General features: G+C 35.3%; 1 protein-coding gene across 1 annotated transcript; it reads left to right on the forward strand.

The window, feature by feature from the left end:
- The first annotated feature begins 2,197 nt into the window (after positions 1–2,197).
- Positions 2,198–16,353, forward strand: LOC144850641 (b(0,+)-type amino acid transporter 1-like). The gene is made up of 12 exons (XM_078707983.1): positions 2,198–2,339; positions 4,581–4,821; positions 8,465–8,710; positions 9,418–9,543; positions 9,799–9,904; positions 10,198–10,242; positions 10,471–10,594; positions 10,860–10,963; positions 11,191–11,287; positions 11,536–11,685; positions 15,060–15,228; positions 15,507–16,353. The coding sequence occupies exons 2-12, from the start codon at positions 4,605–4,607 to the stop codon at positions 15,572–15,574; spliced, it is 1,452 nt and encodes a 483-aa protein (XP_078564109.1). The 5' UTR covers positions 2,198–2,339; positions 4,581–4,604; the 3' UTR covers positions 15,575–16,353.
- Positions 16,354–16,657: the final 304 nt, after the last annotated feature.

A 16,657-nucleotide genomic window follows, 5' to 3' on the forward strand; every position in this document is an offset into this window, starting at 1 on the left:
TACAAGTAGCTGGTAGAAGTCATGCATTACTACAGTTGAATATTTCATATATTATAGGCCTAGCCTAAATGCATAAATTGTCTAAAATAGATGATGGTAATTTGATAATAATTAATAATGATAATATAATGTTTGAATGGCGAAATAAATATGCTGATATATAAAGTTTGCGATACACATGATGGTGTTGAGTATCTCATAGAAGGCCAAGCATATAGTTATTTTATGTGTGAGATCTAGCTCATGTGCACTTTAAAGAACCTAGTACATTTTCAAGTCGAGTAGGGGGTTACCCCGATGTACACACACATCCACTGTCGTCACAAAACTCGGCCCTCTAGGAGAACAGTCTTCGACTGAAGAGGCTTCCCAGTATAAAGAAATTAGTGGTCAGTATTCCTTCGTCCTCTTCTCACATCGTACCTGAGCTTAATTTATAGGCCCCTTTAATCATCAATACACACTTTCGACGCGCGCCTTAATTATGATAGTTAGGCCTAATAGTTGTGCGTCAACTTCTTGTTTCTTCATCAGACGATAAATGTTGTGACCGAAGCCTTACATCTGGACCACCTGACAAAACTTGATCTTGTGAAATGTAACATATATTTTTATCGATCACAATCAAATCTCATATGCCATGTTATTGCAGTACGTGTGGTTACCGTATTCGCTCGCTCGTCATTCAAACGAGGAGCAAACGTCGTGTTATGTATTGATTGTCAATGCAACTTTCAGTTATTAAATTGGTTTTTTAGTAATTATTAATATTGAAACAAATTAAGGGTGATACAGTCAAAGATAATATATATATTACATTAATGAAAATATATTATATTACGATACAAAGAATACTGATCCATTACAGGAGCGTGCCATTCATTAAGTGGTCCAAGGCCTCATACATACACCCATTAATGCATACCAGTACTGATCCATCAGGAGCGTGCCATACCTCATTTAGTGGCCCAAGACCTCGCACATACACCCATTCATAAACTGTCACATATTAATTTTAATGGTAAAAACAATGTTACTAGCAGAAACCAATCTAGGAATTGTACCCTGCCCCTTCCACCAATTCTCCTGGTCTGACCCTTAAAATGATCTTTTCTCTATTCCAGGAAAGGATATAATTACTCATCCATTGCCTCATCCATTGTTAAGTTTGTCTGGCGGATGTGCTTGCGAATAACATTGAACTAACACTGGTTTTTAGTTTCCTATTGTTGATCAGTTTCCTCTCATACTTGGCCGATAGCCTAGGGCATATAAACAAGTGTATGATGCCAAGAGTTTACAAGATTTCGCGCGCTTTTTGTTGATAATTGTATTGACGTAGAGTTTGGTTTCAACCTATAAGCTCAATAGCCTATTCATTCAAGTCTTTAGTCCGTGTAATCCGAAATATGTATCAAACAATAACTGGGCTGGGGAGTGCTTCTATAGAGGCTACACAGTAAGGCCTTTAACTATTTTATACTGTAGGATCTACCTGTAGTCCTACTTTTCTCACCAGGGAGGTTATAAACCGTGGTGAGAGATTGTACTATAACTCATGGGTAGACCGACCCACAAAAACTAGCCATCAATATAACAAAAACAGCGGAATTTTCAAAGATTTAAAAAAATCAGTTGTGGCCTATAGTCTTATTACTTGTTTTGTTAAAACTTTTTATTTTCTTTAATTTAGTTTTTCTTATTCTCATTTTAGGCAAATTGCCAAGGATAACTACAATTGAATTCATTCACTATCCTTCTCAAAGGTGGCAATCCCATTCGTAAGACAAACATTATATTTCCTCAAACTTTTTTTACTAAAAAATGTGCTTTTGTGTAAAAAACGTTTCAATATAAAATAGTTACAAAACAGACGTAGTAGCAGTTTCAAACCAGCATGAATTTCCTTGTTCAAACCAGGAGTTGTAAAATAATTGATTAATAGTTAAAACATAGACCACCAATAGTCATTGTAAGTACAGCAGAATGTAGATTTATCAGACACAATGTTTTTAATTATTTATAGATACACGTTCAGCTTATTTTTCTGAAAATTAAGTAGGCCTACAGTATTGTTTATATCAAGCGTAGTATTTTCAATAACAGTGAGTGTATCTATTATCTGCAATGTGATTGGTAGACACTGCATGTCAATCATGACGCCACACATTTATGATTGGCCCATTGGGTAGACTTAATTACTTACTGGTTAAGGGGTATTGTGAGCATGAGGATTACGATCAAGTACTCTTCTGTAGCGGCCTAGGTTGTATTAAAAACCTTTCATTTTGTCTGTTTCATTTGGAATACGTTACGCACACCGTTTTTTTACAATTTACGTGAGTATTTTACGCTTATTTTAAACATTTAACTCGAAAATATTTTTGTGTTTTGTCAACAATTTGAGTCGTGAAGCATTTATGTTGTGGGTACTTGTTGTACACGTGGCGTATACGTTGTTTTTTATCGTTCATGTTTTGTTCAGCAGTCTGTTGATTCTCATTGTGTAGTTTGTAGTACAACAGTAGTATAGTAGTTACTGTATACATAATACATAGTAGTATGTCGTACATGATGTATCAGTCTGTGTTTGAAATATCTATCTAAATGTTAGGCCTATTTTATACCTCTAAAAACCATCTAATAGACGCTCCTCCTGCTGAAAGGTGTTACTGTCATACCTCCAATATAAGACCACTTTCGTCTTTTTTTGTAATAGTTGGGATGAATCTCTGGATTGATATGAATTATTATATGGTATTTAATGAGTCACAGACCTATGTTTACAAGGTTTATGACTATAACAATGGATATAAAAGAGGGTAAAAGACTATCTCATATAATGTATCCGATCTGCTGTCTGCTAAGGTCCTTGGAGTGTACAAGGTCGTCCTTGGTCAGGTTTACTTTTTAAATGTACGGTGGCCCGTAAGTGCCACGGTAACCGATTGTTTGTTTGCCGTGTCACTTAAGTATCACTGTAAATAATACATAGAAAATGATAATGTAATTAGTCACTGATTTAATAGCTTTGATCATAATAGGGCAATGAATGAATTATCTCAATGGTAGGTAGTACGTACTAGCAGTACTAACACACACTCCATCAACAATTTACATGTTACAACAGACGTTAACTTTTCATGTTTGTGAAATAATGTTCCGTATCTAATTAATGTTTAACATAAACAGGATGCATAGTACACCAACACGATATAACAGTTTTTTTCCTGAGGTTAAAACATGCCTGATGCAATCATCGAGTTGTAAACATGGTTGTTATGATATTCACGTCACGTGTGTATGTGGGCGTGTTAATGATAAAACATTAACATACGCAACTATTTTAAGTGTGGTGACGTCATGCTTTATCCATGCTTTATTTTCTACATATTACTTTACATGTGCGTAGCAATTAAGCCTCGACATTTAAATTATAATCATAAAGATCTGCATGCTAACAATCAATCGATGGTTCATCGCTGTGTTCCGGCCGGCAAATGATATACAGTATATTCCAACTGAAATCTGCTGGTAAAAATACGTTTACGGTTATACTGATCGATAAATGAGTTATCAATATATTTTTTCATGATTTAGTATATAAAATGTAAAAAATGAACCATGGTAAAAAAAATCTTGTAAAACAACAACAACAGGTAGTAGGTATTGATCGCACATGAATAAGTATGCTTCAAATAGCCATTGTTCTTTTGATGCAAGACCTTGAAGTAATTTCAAAAGACATTGCATAACAGGTCAATGGTCAGATAAATAGGCAATAGGAAAATCGTTAAAGCTTGTTAAGGCTTCGGTAAATCCTGTGATTTTAGAATGGAGAATTAATTAGGTTTTCTTCTCTATTATGCATCTACACGGACGAAGACGTACAGCCTTAAAACTGCATACATTTCAAAAGCGAATCGAAATTCGACTCCTGTTGATAGGTATTGCCCGGAGTAACAAACTGTGGACATTCCTTACCATAAAAAGCCGGTTACTTATCATGCTCGCTCGAATTTTTCGAGTGGAAATCGAGGACTTACATTCTGTAGGGTTAAACCATGTTAAAATTGTAATATATTGCGCATAATATTCGGAGGGAAAAAATAACAACTGTGACAGAGAAGATGATGTATGCAATTATGTTGTTTACTGAAGCTTGATTCCCACTAGGACGTAACGCAACGCAAAGTGATTTGACCAATCACAAGCGATAGATTATTCGAACAGTCTCGTGTGATTGGTCAACTAACTTGCGTTGCATCCTAGTGGGAACCAAGCTTTAATAATGAAATCCATTAGTGACCTTAATTTAACAGTGCATTGTATACCTATTGTTTCAAAATCGATTTCCAATACACATACCATTTGCTCCACCCCAAACAAAACAAAAGCAACAAATTATATGCTGTCTACAAACATCGCCATGTGTATTCAAAAACAAGTGTAGAGAATAAATTCCAATCATAAACATAATTAATAATTTAATAAAAATTATAGGTACCATCTGTTGTACACGGAATGTTCATGTTTTTTTTAATACAAATTTAAGCATTAATATTCAAATTTCTTTTCAGTTTGTTGAGGAATAAAGAAGAAAAATGAGTGAAAAGGAAAAAGGCGATGGGGGTACCGGTGGAGGGGGTGACGAAGTGGTCCTTAAGCGTCAAGTTAGCCTCTTAGCTGGAGTATCACTGTTAGTGGGGACAATCATAGGATCTGGTATATTTATATCCCCTAAGGGGGTATTACGACAAACAGACAGCGTTGGAATGAGTCTTGTCATTTGGATAGCCTGTGGAGTTTTATCTACGTGTGGTATGTATATACAAATTAGTTTTTTGCCATCATATCATTTTTATGATGGCACGCCAGGGCCTTGGTAGCAATGTGCACCTCGATGGATAGCGTTGTGTGTAATCCCAATGAGTAGGCCTATATGACCTCGATATATTTATGTCCGCCATGGCGTGCCATACATTATCACTAAATACCAGGGTATGACCATGAATAGATCACCATCACCATTATCATACCAACTTCACCATCAACGCGACAATATAATGGTTCCACCAATAGGCCTGCTACGACGCAACGCAAAGGCGTACACGCAACGCAGATAATTCTGACCACACGTAACAAATCATTCGAACTGTCGTTAATTGCGTAAAGTACGTATTAATACGCGTAATTATTCCTAGACAACACACCTCTCTGATTCTAAACGAAATTTAATGCCAACTCTCATATATGACTAATGGCACACACATTCAAAATATTACTGTACAACGACAAGGAACGCCGCCCACACGTCCATTTTGTGCCTTCAGCTACCATTTTGTTTAATTCAGAATTTTCTTGACCAGCTTACGGCGATTATTGCTGATCCTTGCCTAAGTCAAGGCTCTGGAATATGAATTAAGCAGCTAGAACAGGGATTAATTTGGTCGAGGCCTACTACAATTGAAATGGTCCAAGTGTGTTTGTATGCATGTTGGAAATAGTTTGGCTACTTAAATAGGCCTACGTACCAGTATAGTCTAATTTTAACACGATATCATCAAACAGAACGACTAATATGTTTTAGCATGTAGGAAATATATAATTTCCACCATAGCATTTGTGATAATCATTTCGGAGAAATATTTTCGTTGAGATGGGATTTTTTTGTGAATGTCTGTTAGCTTGTTATATGTTAATACTTCTTTGGTCACGTCTTCATCCAAATCCATAAAAAAATACATTAACAACTTATATGTGAGTTTAAAACGAATGCTGTTCTGGTGCTGGTACTAAATACAAGCAACGAATGCTGTTCTGGTGCTGGTACTAAATACAAGCAACGAATGCTGTTCTGGTGCTGGTATTAAATACAAATTTCTATTGATCATACATTTCAATAATTATCGATCTATAGTTTCCCTTATGTTTCATAATTTTTGGGATTTTATTTGTGTTACACGAGCTTGTTGAAAATAAGCACTTTCTTATCAGTGGGGGGATAGTTCAAATTACACAGTAAAATCTCTATTCTTTTGTACACAAATTTTGTAAATAGAGAGGCATTTTAAAAAGCTATGAAAAATAAACGGTGTGGTAAAAAATGTTATTAGATGACTAAATATAGGTAATATAACTTCACTTTTACATTTCTGGTATTTTTATTCAACTTCAGATTTTTATTTTCATGCTATAGCAAAAAATATCCACCGTATATCCACCATATTTTTTCACCTTCTAGGGAGTCACCAGACACCTAACTACTGAAAAAAAGTCTTGTTGGTTTTTATTGCAGAAATTTGCCAAATTTTGTATTTGGCCATATTAAGGGAAATTTATGTTTTTTCGTCTTGATTTCTGTTACAAATATTTGATTTATGTACAATTAACCAGATATTATATTTAAATTCATGCCTGTACCTGAGCTTTAAAACGAATGCTGTTCTGGTGCTGGTATTAAATACAAGCAACGAATGATCCGCCGACCCACATCTTTTATAATCATACAACAATTGATCAACAAAGGCTATAAGATTGCCTTGGGTTGGATGCAAATTCCATATGTTTGTTAAAAATCGTGATGTCCGGCAAGGTCTGGTCAAGGATTGTAGTTCGATATTAATATAAAATGCTGGTATACAATATACAGTAGTAAACCCAGTAAATGAGTAACCTTTCTCATTTGGCATCATCATGTATCATCATCATCTTTCATATCATCATCATCATCATGTTTCATCGTCTGCATTATCATCATCATCTTTCATATCATCCGTCATCGTCGTCTGGTCATCATCAGCATCATCATCATTTGTGTAGCCACCTCATCAACCACTGTTCTTTATCCTTACATACGTCCTTCATTCATCGACCTCTTCAGCCCAACACCACCAACTAGTGCTGCTACTGTACAATCACAGTATTTCATAGGCAGCACAGTGCGACTCGCGAAATTAGTTAACTCAACTAAAATCAATGATCGATTAGCAGCAACGTAAATAAGAGTAAATCAGTTGCAGGCCGAAAATCCAATCACGGGAATCAAACAGCGGTGATGATGCGTTCACATGATTGCTTCTCACCTTCATTTCTTGTCGATATTCGCCCTAAAAAAATTCAATCTATATGAGATATTAATAATTAATTTTGGAAATGGTGCAGGCAGTAATAGTAATCAAAATGTAGGTTTAATAGACCGTGTACGGGTACTTTATCAACGAACAATTAATATGAACAACCACTTCCTAGTTTTATGAAGGTAGTCTGAACTGTACTTTACTTGAAAATAATTTATAAACTTAACAAAAACAGACTGCACTGCTTGCCTTTGTTTGTAATCGAATTCATTTGTATTTTTATAAAATAACTAGTGCATATATTACAAAAGGTCAAATTCAACTATTATACCCTTTCATTCATGGAAAATATTAAATAAATAGGAGGCTTTGTTTAGAAACACACCTAAATTATACTACATTTCATTGATGAATCATTTTAGCCCAACCGGGCGTGGAAAAGCACAGAAGGGTACATCTGTATACCGATCTGTTAAGCCTTGTCTACACATTTATGTGACAAAATAATGCGAAGTGCCCATATATGGACATGATGATGTCATATCACTACCATATTTGGGAATATCACTACAATATTTGGGCACATCACACTTTTTTTGTCAAACTAGTGTGATAGTGAAGACAGAGCTGTATACATATAGTCAACAAACATTATAGGACATTCTGTTTTGTCGTTAGGCTTTATGCGGTGCGTCTATTGCATACACTCAGCGCAACCTAACAACAATGTCGTGATCATATGTCACGCGCCTGCTGCTGACTCTCTTTACATTTAATGTAAATATTATGTCTGTGGTGGTGCAACAAAAACACAGGGAAGAAAAAGCATTGAGTTTCGCCAATAATAATATACCGTATGATGCAATATAATGTTAAGCCGACTGTATCTGCGTGATATGATAAACAAATAAGAGAAAAAGGTGCATAAAGACCAATACATTTGTACTGTATATTGCGAGTAGGTTTATCGCCAATCGATATCCACTAGGGAGTATGTAGCTTGGTGAAGATATTCATTATTATTATTGACAAAATAATAGTATAGAGTTAGTACCAGTACTAAAAGGAAGAAATTGAAATATATAAGAAAAATGAGAATCTATACATTACACATTCCTTTTCCGCGTGCTCATACGTCAAACGTAAATTGGTACGCCCCCGATTGCGCGTGTTCATACGTCAAACGTAATCTGGTACGCTTGCCTTTATGCGTGCTCATCACGTCAAACGTATAGTACGCCCGCATTCGTGCGTACTTATGCGTCAAACGCAGTCTGGTACGCCTCGCGTTTTTGGCAAAAGTTATTTTCTTAATAATATATATTAGTTTCTTTTATTTACCGCAAAATAAATAAATAATACATTTTTTGTTTCTTTCTCGGCAGCTGCTCTGTGTTACGCTGAGCTTGGAACACTAGTACGCAAGTCAGGGGGCGAGTACGCTTATCTGTTCGAAGCATTCGGTCCTGTACCAGCTTATCTATTTTCATGGACTTATGCGATTGTTCTAAAGCCGAGTTCACTCGCAGCTATCACATTGACATTTGGAACATATTTTGTACAGCTTTTTGTATCCGGATCTTGCGAGGTTCCGGTTTATCTTATTAAATTGTTTGCTATTACAGCGATACGTAAGTATTGACAGCTTATTTTGAAGCATAGAGTACTGTTTATTCTCTCCATGGTTGATATATTATTATAGAGAATTCATATTTAAGCTTGGTTCCCACTAGAACTTAACGTAAGGACGTACACGCAACGTGTTGACCAATGGCAAGCGACAGTTCGAATAATTCATCGCTTGTGATTGGTCAACTAACCTACGTTGCGTTACGTCCTTATGTTGCGTCTCTAGTGAGAACCAAACATTAGGACGTAACGCCGCAGACATAAACGCAACGCAAGCGTGTTGACCAATGACAAGCGACAGTCGAATAATTCATCGCTTGTGATTGGTCAAGTCACTTACGTTGCGTTACGTCCTTGTGTTGCGTCTCTAGTGAGAACCAAGCATTATTCATTGCTGGTCTAACATTACGAATACCGCAGGGAATAGTGAAGAGTGAACTTTTCACTGTGAATACAATACTAATAGTTGTATGAAAACCTTGGACATTATTAATGCAAATGACAGACTAACATTGCTAGAAGTTCCCGTATGTTCTACACTACTGTATAACCTTTATGACATATGCATTGTCATGTAATTTTATAGTTACGGGGCGCAATTCGGGACGAGTACCATGTCGCAAACTGCGCCCCGTATATTATACAATATTATGATATTCCTTCTTGTTTTTATGATGTTAATAAACTATCCATTCGTTTTTATTTCTAGTTTTAATTGCGTTCATCAATAGTTACAGTGTCAAATGGGCAACACGAGTTCAAATTATTTTCACTGCAGCAAAAATATTTGCACTTATTATAATTGTATTTGTTGGAATTGTAAGGCTATGTCAAGGTAAGATACACTATATGCACTTTGTCTAAGACCTGCCCTTTCCTCTTTGTGTAGTCTACTTTCCAGACATACCAGTAGCATAATTTTGAATAGTTTACCCGACCTATTTGTAACATTAGCTTACCTTGCAGCATTATACTCCAAAATAAACATTGTCATTGTGCATTTGCTTAGAAATTCTGTATGAGTGTTTCTGTAATGATTTTTGTGTAAATAAATGTTTTTACAGCTGTATATATGTTGTTATTTTCACAGGTCATACTGAGCATCTAAACACTTCCGTGTCATTCGAGGGATCTTCTACGAGGGTATTCGCTTATGGAATTGCATTTTATCAAGGATTATGGGCATACGATTCATGGTAAATATAATGTTTGGTTCCCGCTAGAGACGTGACGTAAGTGATTTGACCAATCACAAGTATCATTCGAACTGTCGCTTGTCATTGGTCAACTCGCTTACGCGTTGCGTCTACGTCATTACATTGCGTGTGTGTGAAACACGCTTTACACTTGATTTCTCGACACAGTTTTTCCAGACGCAATATGTGGCAAATTGAAATCTCCATTTATAGCAAATCTGTCAACGACATACATCACTCTGAAATGGAAGAGTTAAATATGTTAATAATCTATTCTCTCTTTTCTTTTGCAGGAATCAGTTAAACTTTGTTACCGAGGAATTGGTCAACCCAAAGAGGTAAGGAATCCAAATGGTAAATGGGCAGAAGTATGTGCATAAAGTACTATTGAAAAGGAGTGAATATTAACATAACATACCAATCTACAATTTATATTAATCTAGAATTTTTAAAATTATGATTTGAAAAGTGAAACAGTAGAAGGAACTATACTGTAGCAGACGATAAGATGATAGCAACTATACCGACTATTACATAAATGAAATCATTTAATTTATTCATTTCAGGAACCTGCCATTGGCCATTCTCATTGGCATGCCTTTGGTCATCGTTCTCTACCTCCTGGTCAACATCGCTTACTTCACTGTCATGTCACCTTTGGAACTTCTAGCTTCTGATGCTGTAGCTGTGGTATGACATTTATATTCTTTTACATAATTTCAGTTTATTTAGTGTACAAAGTAAACAGTAAACAGTTCTCTAGTAAACATGTATGTTATGGACCTCTCATTATACAGTCACGCCTCTAGAAATCTCCTTGTTTGTACACATAATATTATTGATAAAAAATTAAGCTTTATGACGCCGTATCATCTTTATATATTTTGCTTTTGTTTAAACCTTGGCTTACGACGCCATAAGGAATAATCATCTGAATGTATTTGCTTTTGTTTAGACCTTGGCTGATCGTACTCTTGGTGTCATGGCTTGGATCATACCACTGTTTGTATGTTTCTCAACGTTTGGGGCTGCCAATGGCGCCTTGTTTGCCTCAGGACGGTAAGTTGCAACTAGAGGTTTAATAAGCATCTTGCATCTCAAATTGGTTGCCCCATTAGTTTTCCATTAGTTCAGATATTCTTTCGAATCGAACCTTACCGAGCTCTGATTGGTTGAGCATTTTCCACGTCACAAAAAGTAGATGAAAACTTTAATACGTATGGAAAGTGGAAAGAGATTTCTGTCATTTTTTTTTTTTCACATCATATTTTCCCACCATTTTATAGGTTAGCGTTTGTGTCTGCTCGTGAAGGTCACATGATGGAGATTCTTTCAATGATTCATATTAAGCGATTCACTCCATTTCCATCCATCGTTTTCACAGTGAGTACCATCTCCATGTTCATCCACGATCACTGACGTCATTCACATCATGATCAACAGAACCACAGTTCAAACTATCACGACAGTACATTATAGTGAAATATAATTTCATTCAGTAGACATCGTCATCTTAATCATAAACAACATAGTTGTTCATTATTCATTACGTCACTTACCAACCAACCATGACTCCTCCATTTATGTATTCATTATAAAATGTATTCATGTGAAACTCTTTTATTTTACAGTCATTTATTGCTATAATATTCATTATACCAAACGACTTCGATACTTTAGTCAACTACTTTAGTTTCGCCGCTTGGATGTTTTATGGAGCCACGTTTATTGCTCTTCTTGTTCTACGTTACAAATATCCCGACAAGGAGAGAGCTATTAGGGTAAGAGGTGTACATTACTATAACATGACTCGAGAACAATCCCAATGGGCTTATCTCAAGGTATCCCATTTCGAAATGAAGGCGACCCTATTGTAAAACTATCTTTGATCTTTGGATTGAAGCTTTATTTTTTACTTTACCTCTAAGTTTTTCCCTGCCTTATTTAATGTCTTTTGCTGTTAACTTGTTTTTGTCTGCACCAGAAGGAGAGTACTCGTCACTTTTCTACAATCCGCCAGACTGGTGTTAGTTTTCTTGTGTTTGTATTTTTGATTGTATTATATGTATTATATGTCTTCTGGAAAATAAATGAATTGAATTGAATTGAAAGCTTTGTTCCCACTAGGACGTCAAGGACGTAACGCAAGTAATTTGACTAATCACGACGCGATGAATCAGTCGGAGAGCCGCGTTGGGAAATATGACCGTTATCGCTGAATTTTCGACTTCGCATGACGTCATAAATTTTAGAAGCCCTCTCTCGGCACAGAAGCATCAACGTTTCGCGCGAAAACATTAGCATAAAGTATACGTCATTTAATAGCTGTTTAATAAACATTAGTAGGCGAAAAATTAACCATATATGGTAAGATCAGTTCCTTATATGTTTAAGATGTCGCAGGTCACCTAATTTTCTGAATAATTTGTTGGATTTGTTGTCAGCGACAATTTCTTTCCAAAGTTCGTGTGCGTCCGTCAAAACTGAAGTTTTCTAACAGGTGTTTGTTTACAAATTTTCCATTAGTGGGATTTGCATCCCATACAGTGAATTACCAAAAAACCGACGTATATGGATAGAGTAAGTATCAATAGTCTGTTTTACGTTAAAATTGGCTTGAAACCCTATTTAAGCTTCCTATAGCGAACATTTTAAAAAAGGTCCTCATGTCATATATTTTTACGTCTCGCGGCACTAGTTCCGTCGTGTGTGGTCCATGGTGTGTTGATTGTGGTTGTTGTAGGTGAGTATATGCACGACCTGGTGGATCGTTGTCGTATTATATCGGCCTAGGCCTAGTAACATGTTCTGTTAATAATTTAAATACTTTAGTTACAATTTAGTATTATTAAAGTATCGTTACAATCCTACTCTATATTGAAGATGCATTGGGAAGTTTTAAAAAGATAATTAAGCAAATCGCAGCCTGATACAGGTATAGGCCTACCTATTCTATAGTTAAATATTTATTTATAGTAAAATTATTGACAACTGAGGGGTACAATTTATTTATAATATTAATAATTATTACAATAAACAGACATAATGAAATTTTGTATTTGCTGCTTTTTCATGGTAGGCCTATATCTGAAAATGTTTTCAGGTTGTTGAATAATTATACTGTATAACGATGCAATGTTTTGTTCATATCATAGTGACAATTATTTAAATAGTTTCATTCATTACATTTCAGCTATTCATTTTCATTTTAGGTTTTTTGTTGGTATCAAGACTCGACGATTTTCTGTCTCGTTCTTCAATATGAGGTTGGACGGTGGAAGCTGTAATGGTTTTGTCGATTTCAATATCATTGCTGCAGCTGATAGTTTTTCATTTTATTCGCTAATAATAATATAACATATACATTCATACGCATTCAAGTTTTAGAAGCGTTTCAGATCAGTCAATGATAAGATATAAATTAAGTTGCAATTGATTGATTGATTTACTTTATCAACCAGAGTCACACAGATACATACAATATAAACATATAAAACAATCATAAAATCATTACAACCGTAAGACTCACGTAAGTTAATATGATATAGGCCTAGCTAGTTTGTTATGTTTGATGAACAAGGTGCTATTTAAATAAAAGCAAGTTTTTATATACAGTAGTAGTATTTACTATTTATATCAGTATTGTTTGAAAGATATTTGTATTAAAAACTGCTTTTTCACATTCTGTATACGTAAAAAAAAAATTGGTTGCTTGTGTGAAATGCAAGTTGTATCTAATAAAGTAATATTTATATACAAGTGTGACATTTACTGCCAGATACTGAAATACTGAGTACCAACCAATCACTGTAACAATACTCAAGTAAATGGTGGACTTATATTTTTATATCTTGGTTTCAGCTGGGCCCATAATTATCTTTTTTAAAAACATGACCATATAAAAATACACGTTTGAGTCTCTGAAACAAACATGCCCGATTTTATAAAACATTCCCCATATATAAATTGAAAATGGGTTTTTTTTTTTTTTTTTTTTCCATTTATTGTTTTTTTAACAGTTTTTTATTTGTTCTGGGCCTAGTTTCTCCTTCAGGCTTCTTCTTGCTTGGTATATGAGCAGAGCTGGGATAGACCTACCACCAGCCTAGACTATAGAATACCCAGCTAATATTATTAACACTCACTAGGGTAGGCCTACCTATCTAATATTAGTATTATATCAGAATTACTCAGCCTAGCTAGGCCTAGAAAATACTATTTTTAGGCCTAGCTAGGCTAGAAATCAAGTAAGTAATTATAGTAGGTAGCCTTTCCTAGCTCAGAAACCAAATAGAACAATAATCGGGGAGCAAATTGAAATCTTAGGCCTATGACGTAATACGCCTGCATGAAAACCGTATTGAACACAGACACGATTCGGTCCGGGACGATTCGTACCAGCTTCGTAAAACGTAAACAAAGTTTCAAAATGGCGATTTTTCGATCGAAACAGAACAGAAATGTAGTAGGTTTGGTTTGATTAGTGGGAGTTGCATCCCAAGAAAGCTTAAAATTAGATTTTTATTTTAATAGATAGCTTAATAGTTTATCTTGAAAGGATTTTAAATTCGCTTTGAAACCTTATCTAGAAAATATGAAATTTAATGATTTTTTACCATCATTTAAAAAAAAATTAAAGTAAAAAAGTTTATACATAAAATAATGATATTTCTTGAAACAAAAAATCTGTGGAATTTAGATCACAGTTTTTATCATTATTTACGCTTGTAGTTCAACTATTGAAATACGTTTATTGATTTCATTTAATATCAAAATTATACCATTTTCTAAGTGTACTAAAATAGCAAAAATGCCAACATTTTCCACGAAGCGCGCCCTCACAATGAATGAAATCAGTGATGCGTTACCAACGCGGCTTTCCGACTGAATGCGAAGTTTCGTTTGCGTCAACAGTTGCGTTACGTTGCGCGTACGTACGCAATTGTGTTGCGTCCAAGGAATGAAGCTAAATCTACATTTACACTTGTTCCGTTTCACGGAACGGAAGACGGTATCTTGTATACAAAATTGAACGGAGCCTTTTGTGTGAATGTAGCCTTAAAGCCATAATAGCTTCTAATTCTTCCAATCAATATCCCACCATGAGTAGCCTGCTAACCATCCATCTTTCAATGACCACATGGTTTTCTTATAGGTACCGATTTTCCTGCCAATTGCTGTTCTACTAGCGGCAGTATACCTTGTCCTTGCCCCTATCATCGACCAACCAGAACTGGAGTTCTTATACGCTCTCATCTTCATCTTCGCCGGACTTCTTCTATATTTCCCATTTGTGTACAAGAAATATTCTTTCTCGTTCAACAGTAAGTATTTGTATTTTATATTATTCACCGCACATGAAACCTCTTACATTTATATAATATGAATTTCGCCAATGCATTTGAATACTCTCCTATTGTTTAAATTCTTGTCATGCGTAATGTATATGGCCAAATAAATGTGTTCTCTTGCCATGGCAACCACTCTCGTGCCTATCTACCTCTATAGATGAACATTGAATGCAAACCAAAGAACATACAGATATTTACATTCGGAAGTTGATGATCGATTAAAAGTTTTTATACAATTTCTTTTTTTGCAGAAACGTTCACATATTTCCTGCAGAAATTAATGCGAGTCGTGCCACCAACAGAGAAGTACAAGGAGTAAACTCTGAAATCGAATTCCCACTTGGTGGGACGAAAAAAAAATCAGCCTTCGAAGTTTTTCTCAACATAACAGTTTAAGACATCACGTGGTACAGACCAATGACGACATGAATCTCTTGACGACGTCATCATTTCGGCTGAGCAGATTGGCATCTTAGGAGCAATGTCTTTAAGTTATAGCTCAATATTTTTCCCTAACAGATCCACATAGATAAAGATGAACAAATTTATGCTCGTTCCAAAATTATTTAATGCTCGTTTTAACGGTTTTATTTGTTTAATGACGAAACTATGTTCGTACGGTGACGTAATGCATTAGGACCAATAGCGAGATTGAATGTTAGGGGTAAGGCTACACCTATTGCAATATGCCGAGTGTGAACGGATGTCTATGACGATGATATTAATAACTGTAAATATTTCGTTCCGATTTTATTTGTAGCATGTAGCATGTTTTGAATTATTAGATTGGAGTTTATCGCACGGCATACTTGCAAGATATTTTAAAATAATTACTAAATAAATACTGTTTTTTACGTACTTCCCGGTTATTTTGGGTGACGAATTCACCCTTTTTTACTGCCGCTATTTTAAGGGTTATAACTATATGTTGTGGATTTATATTTATTACTGAAAAAAGGGCAAATTATTTGTTATTGTGTGCACATCTAAAATGCACAGATTAATACTAAACTTTATTGTAGTACGTGAGGTGTAGTGTGTTGTTAATGCGCTGAAATTAGGGGCGAGAGGGCCATTAAGGGGCGACGGGACCATAGGGGCGAGGGGCCATTAAGGGGCGAGTGTGACACAAGAGGTGTATCTTAAATTGTCTTTCATACGCAACTACCAAATTATTTAAAACCATATTGGTATTTCAAAAAAACTTTTAAAATGTAAATTATAATTATAATTGAGTAAGTAACAGCTATGTTGCAAGATCATTTTTTCCATTCTTGGTAACGTCATCAGCACGCAGTGCGCGCGACGCACTATGTTATGACGTCATCAAGATATCGTTTGTTAAAATTGCGCTTTAAAGGCCAAAGTAGAGTGTATATAATACACCGTCACAATAGGGTAT

This window comes from Antedon bifida, chromosome 8 (genome assembly GCF_963402885.1).
Source record: "Antedon bifida chromosome 8, ecAntBifi1.1, whole genome shotgun sequence".
In the NCBI taxonomy this organism is placed as follows: Eukaryota; Metazoa; Echinodermata; class Crinoidea; order Comatulida; family Antedonidae; genus Antedon; species Antedon bifida.

What these genes read in the sequence shown, in the direction of transcription:
- LOC144850641 (XM_078707983.1), top strand. Translation starts at nt 4,605, where the DNA reads ATGAGTGAAAAGGAAAAAGGCGATGGGGGTACCGGTGGAGGGGGTGAC. An exon ending in GTTTGCTATTACAGCGATAC is followed by an intron (nt 8,711 to 9,417) that starts GTAAGTATTGAC and finishes TTTTATTTCTAG; the next exon opens with TTTTAATTGCGTTCATCAAT. An exon ending in TTATGGGCATACGATTCATG is followed by an intron (nt 9,905 to 10,197) that starts GTAAATATAATG and finishes TTTCTTTTGCAG; the next exon opens with GAATCAGTTAAACTTTGTTA.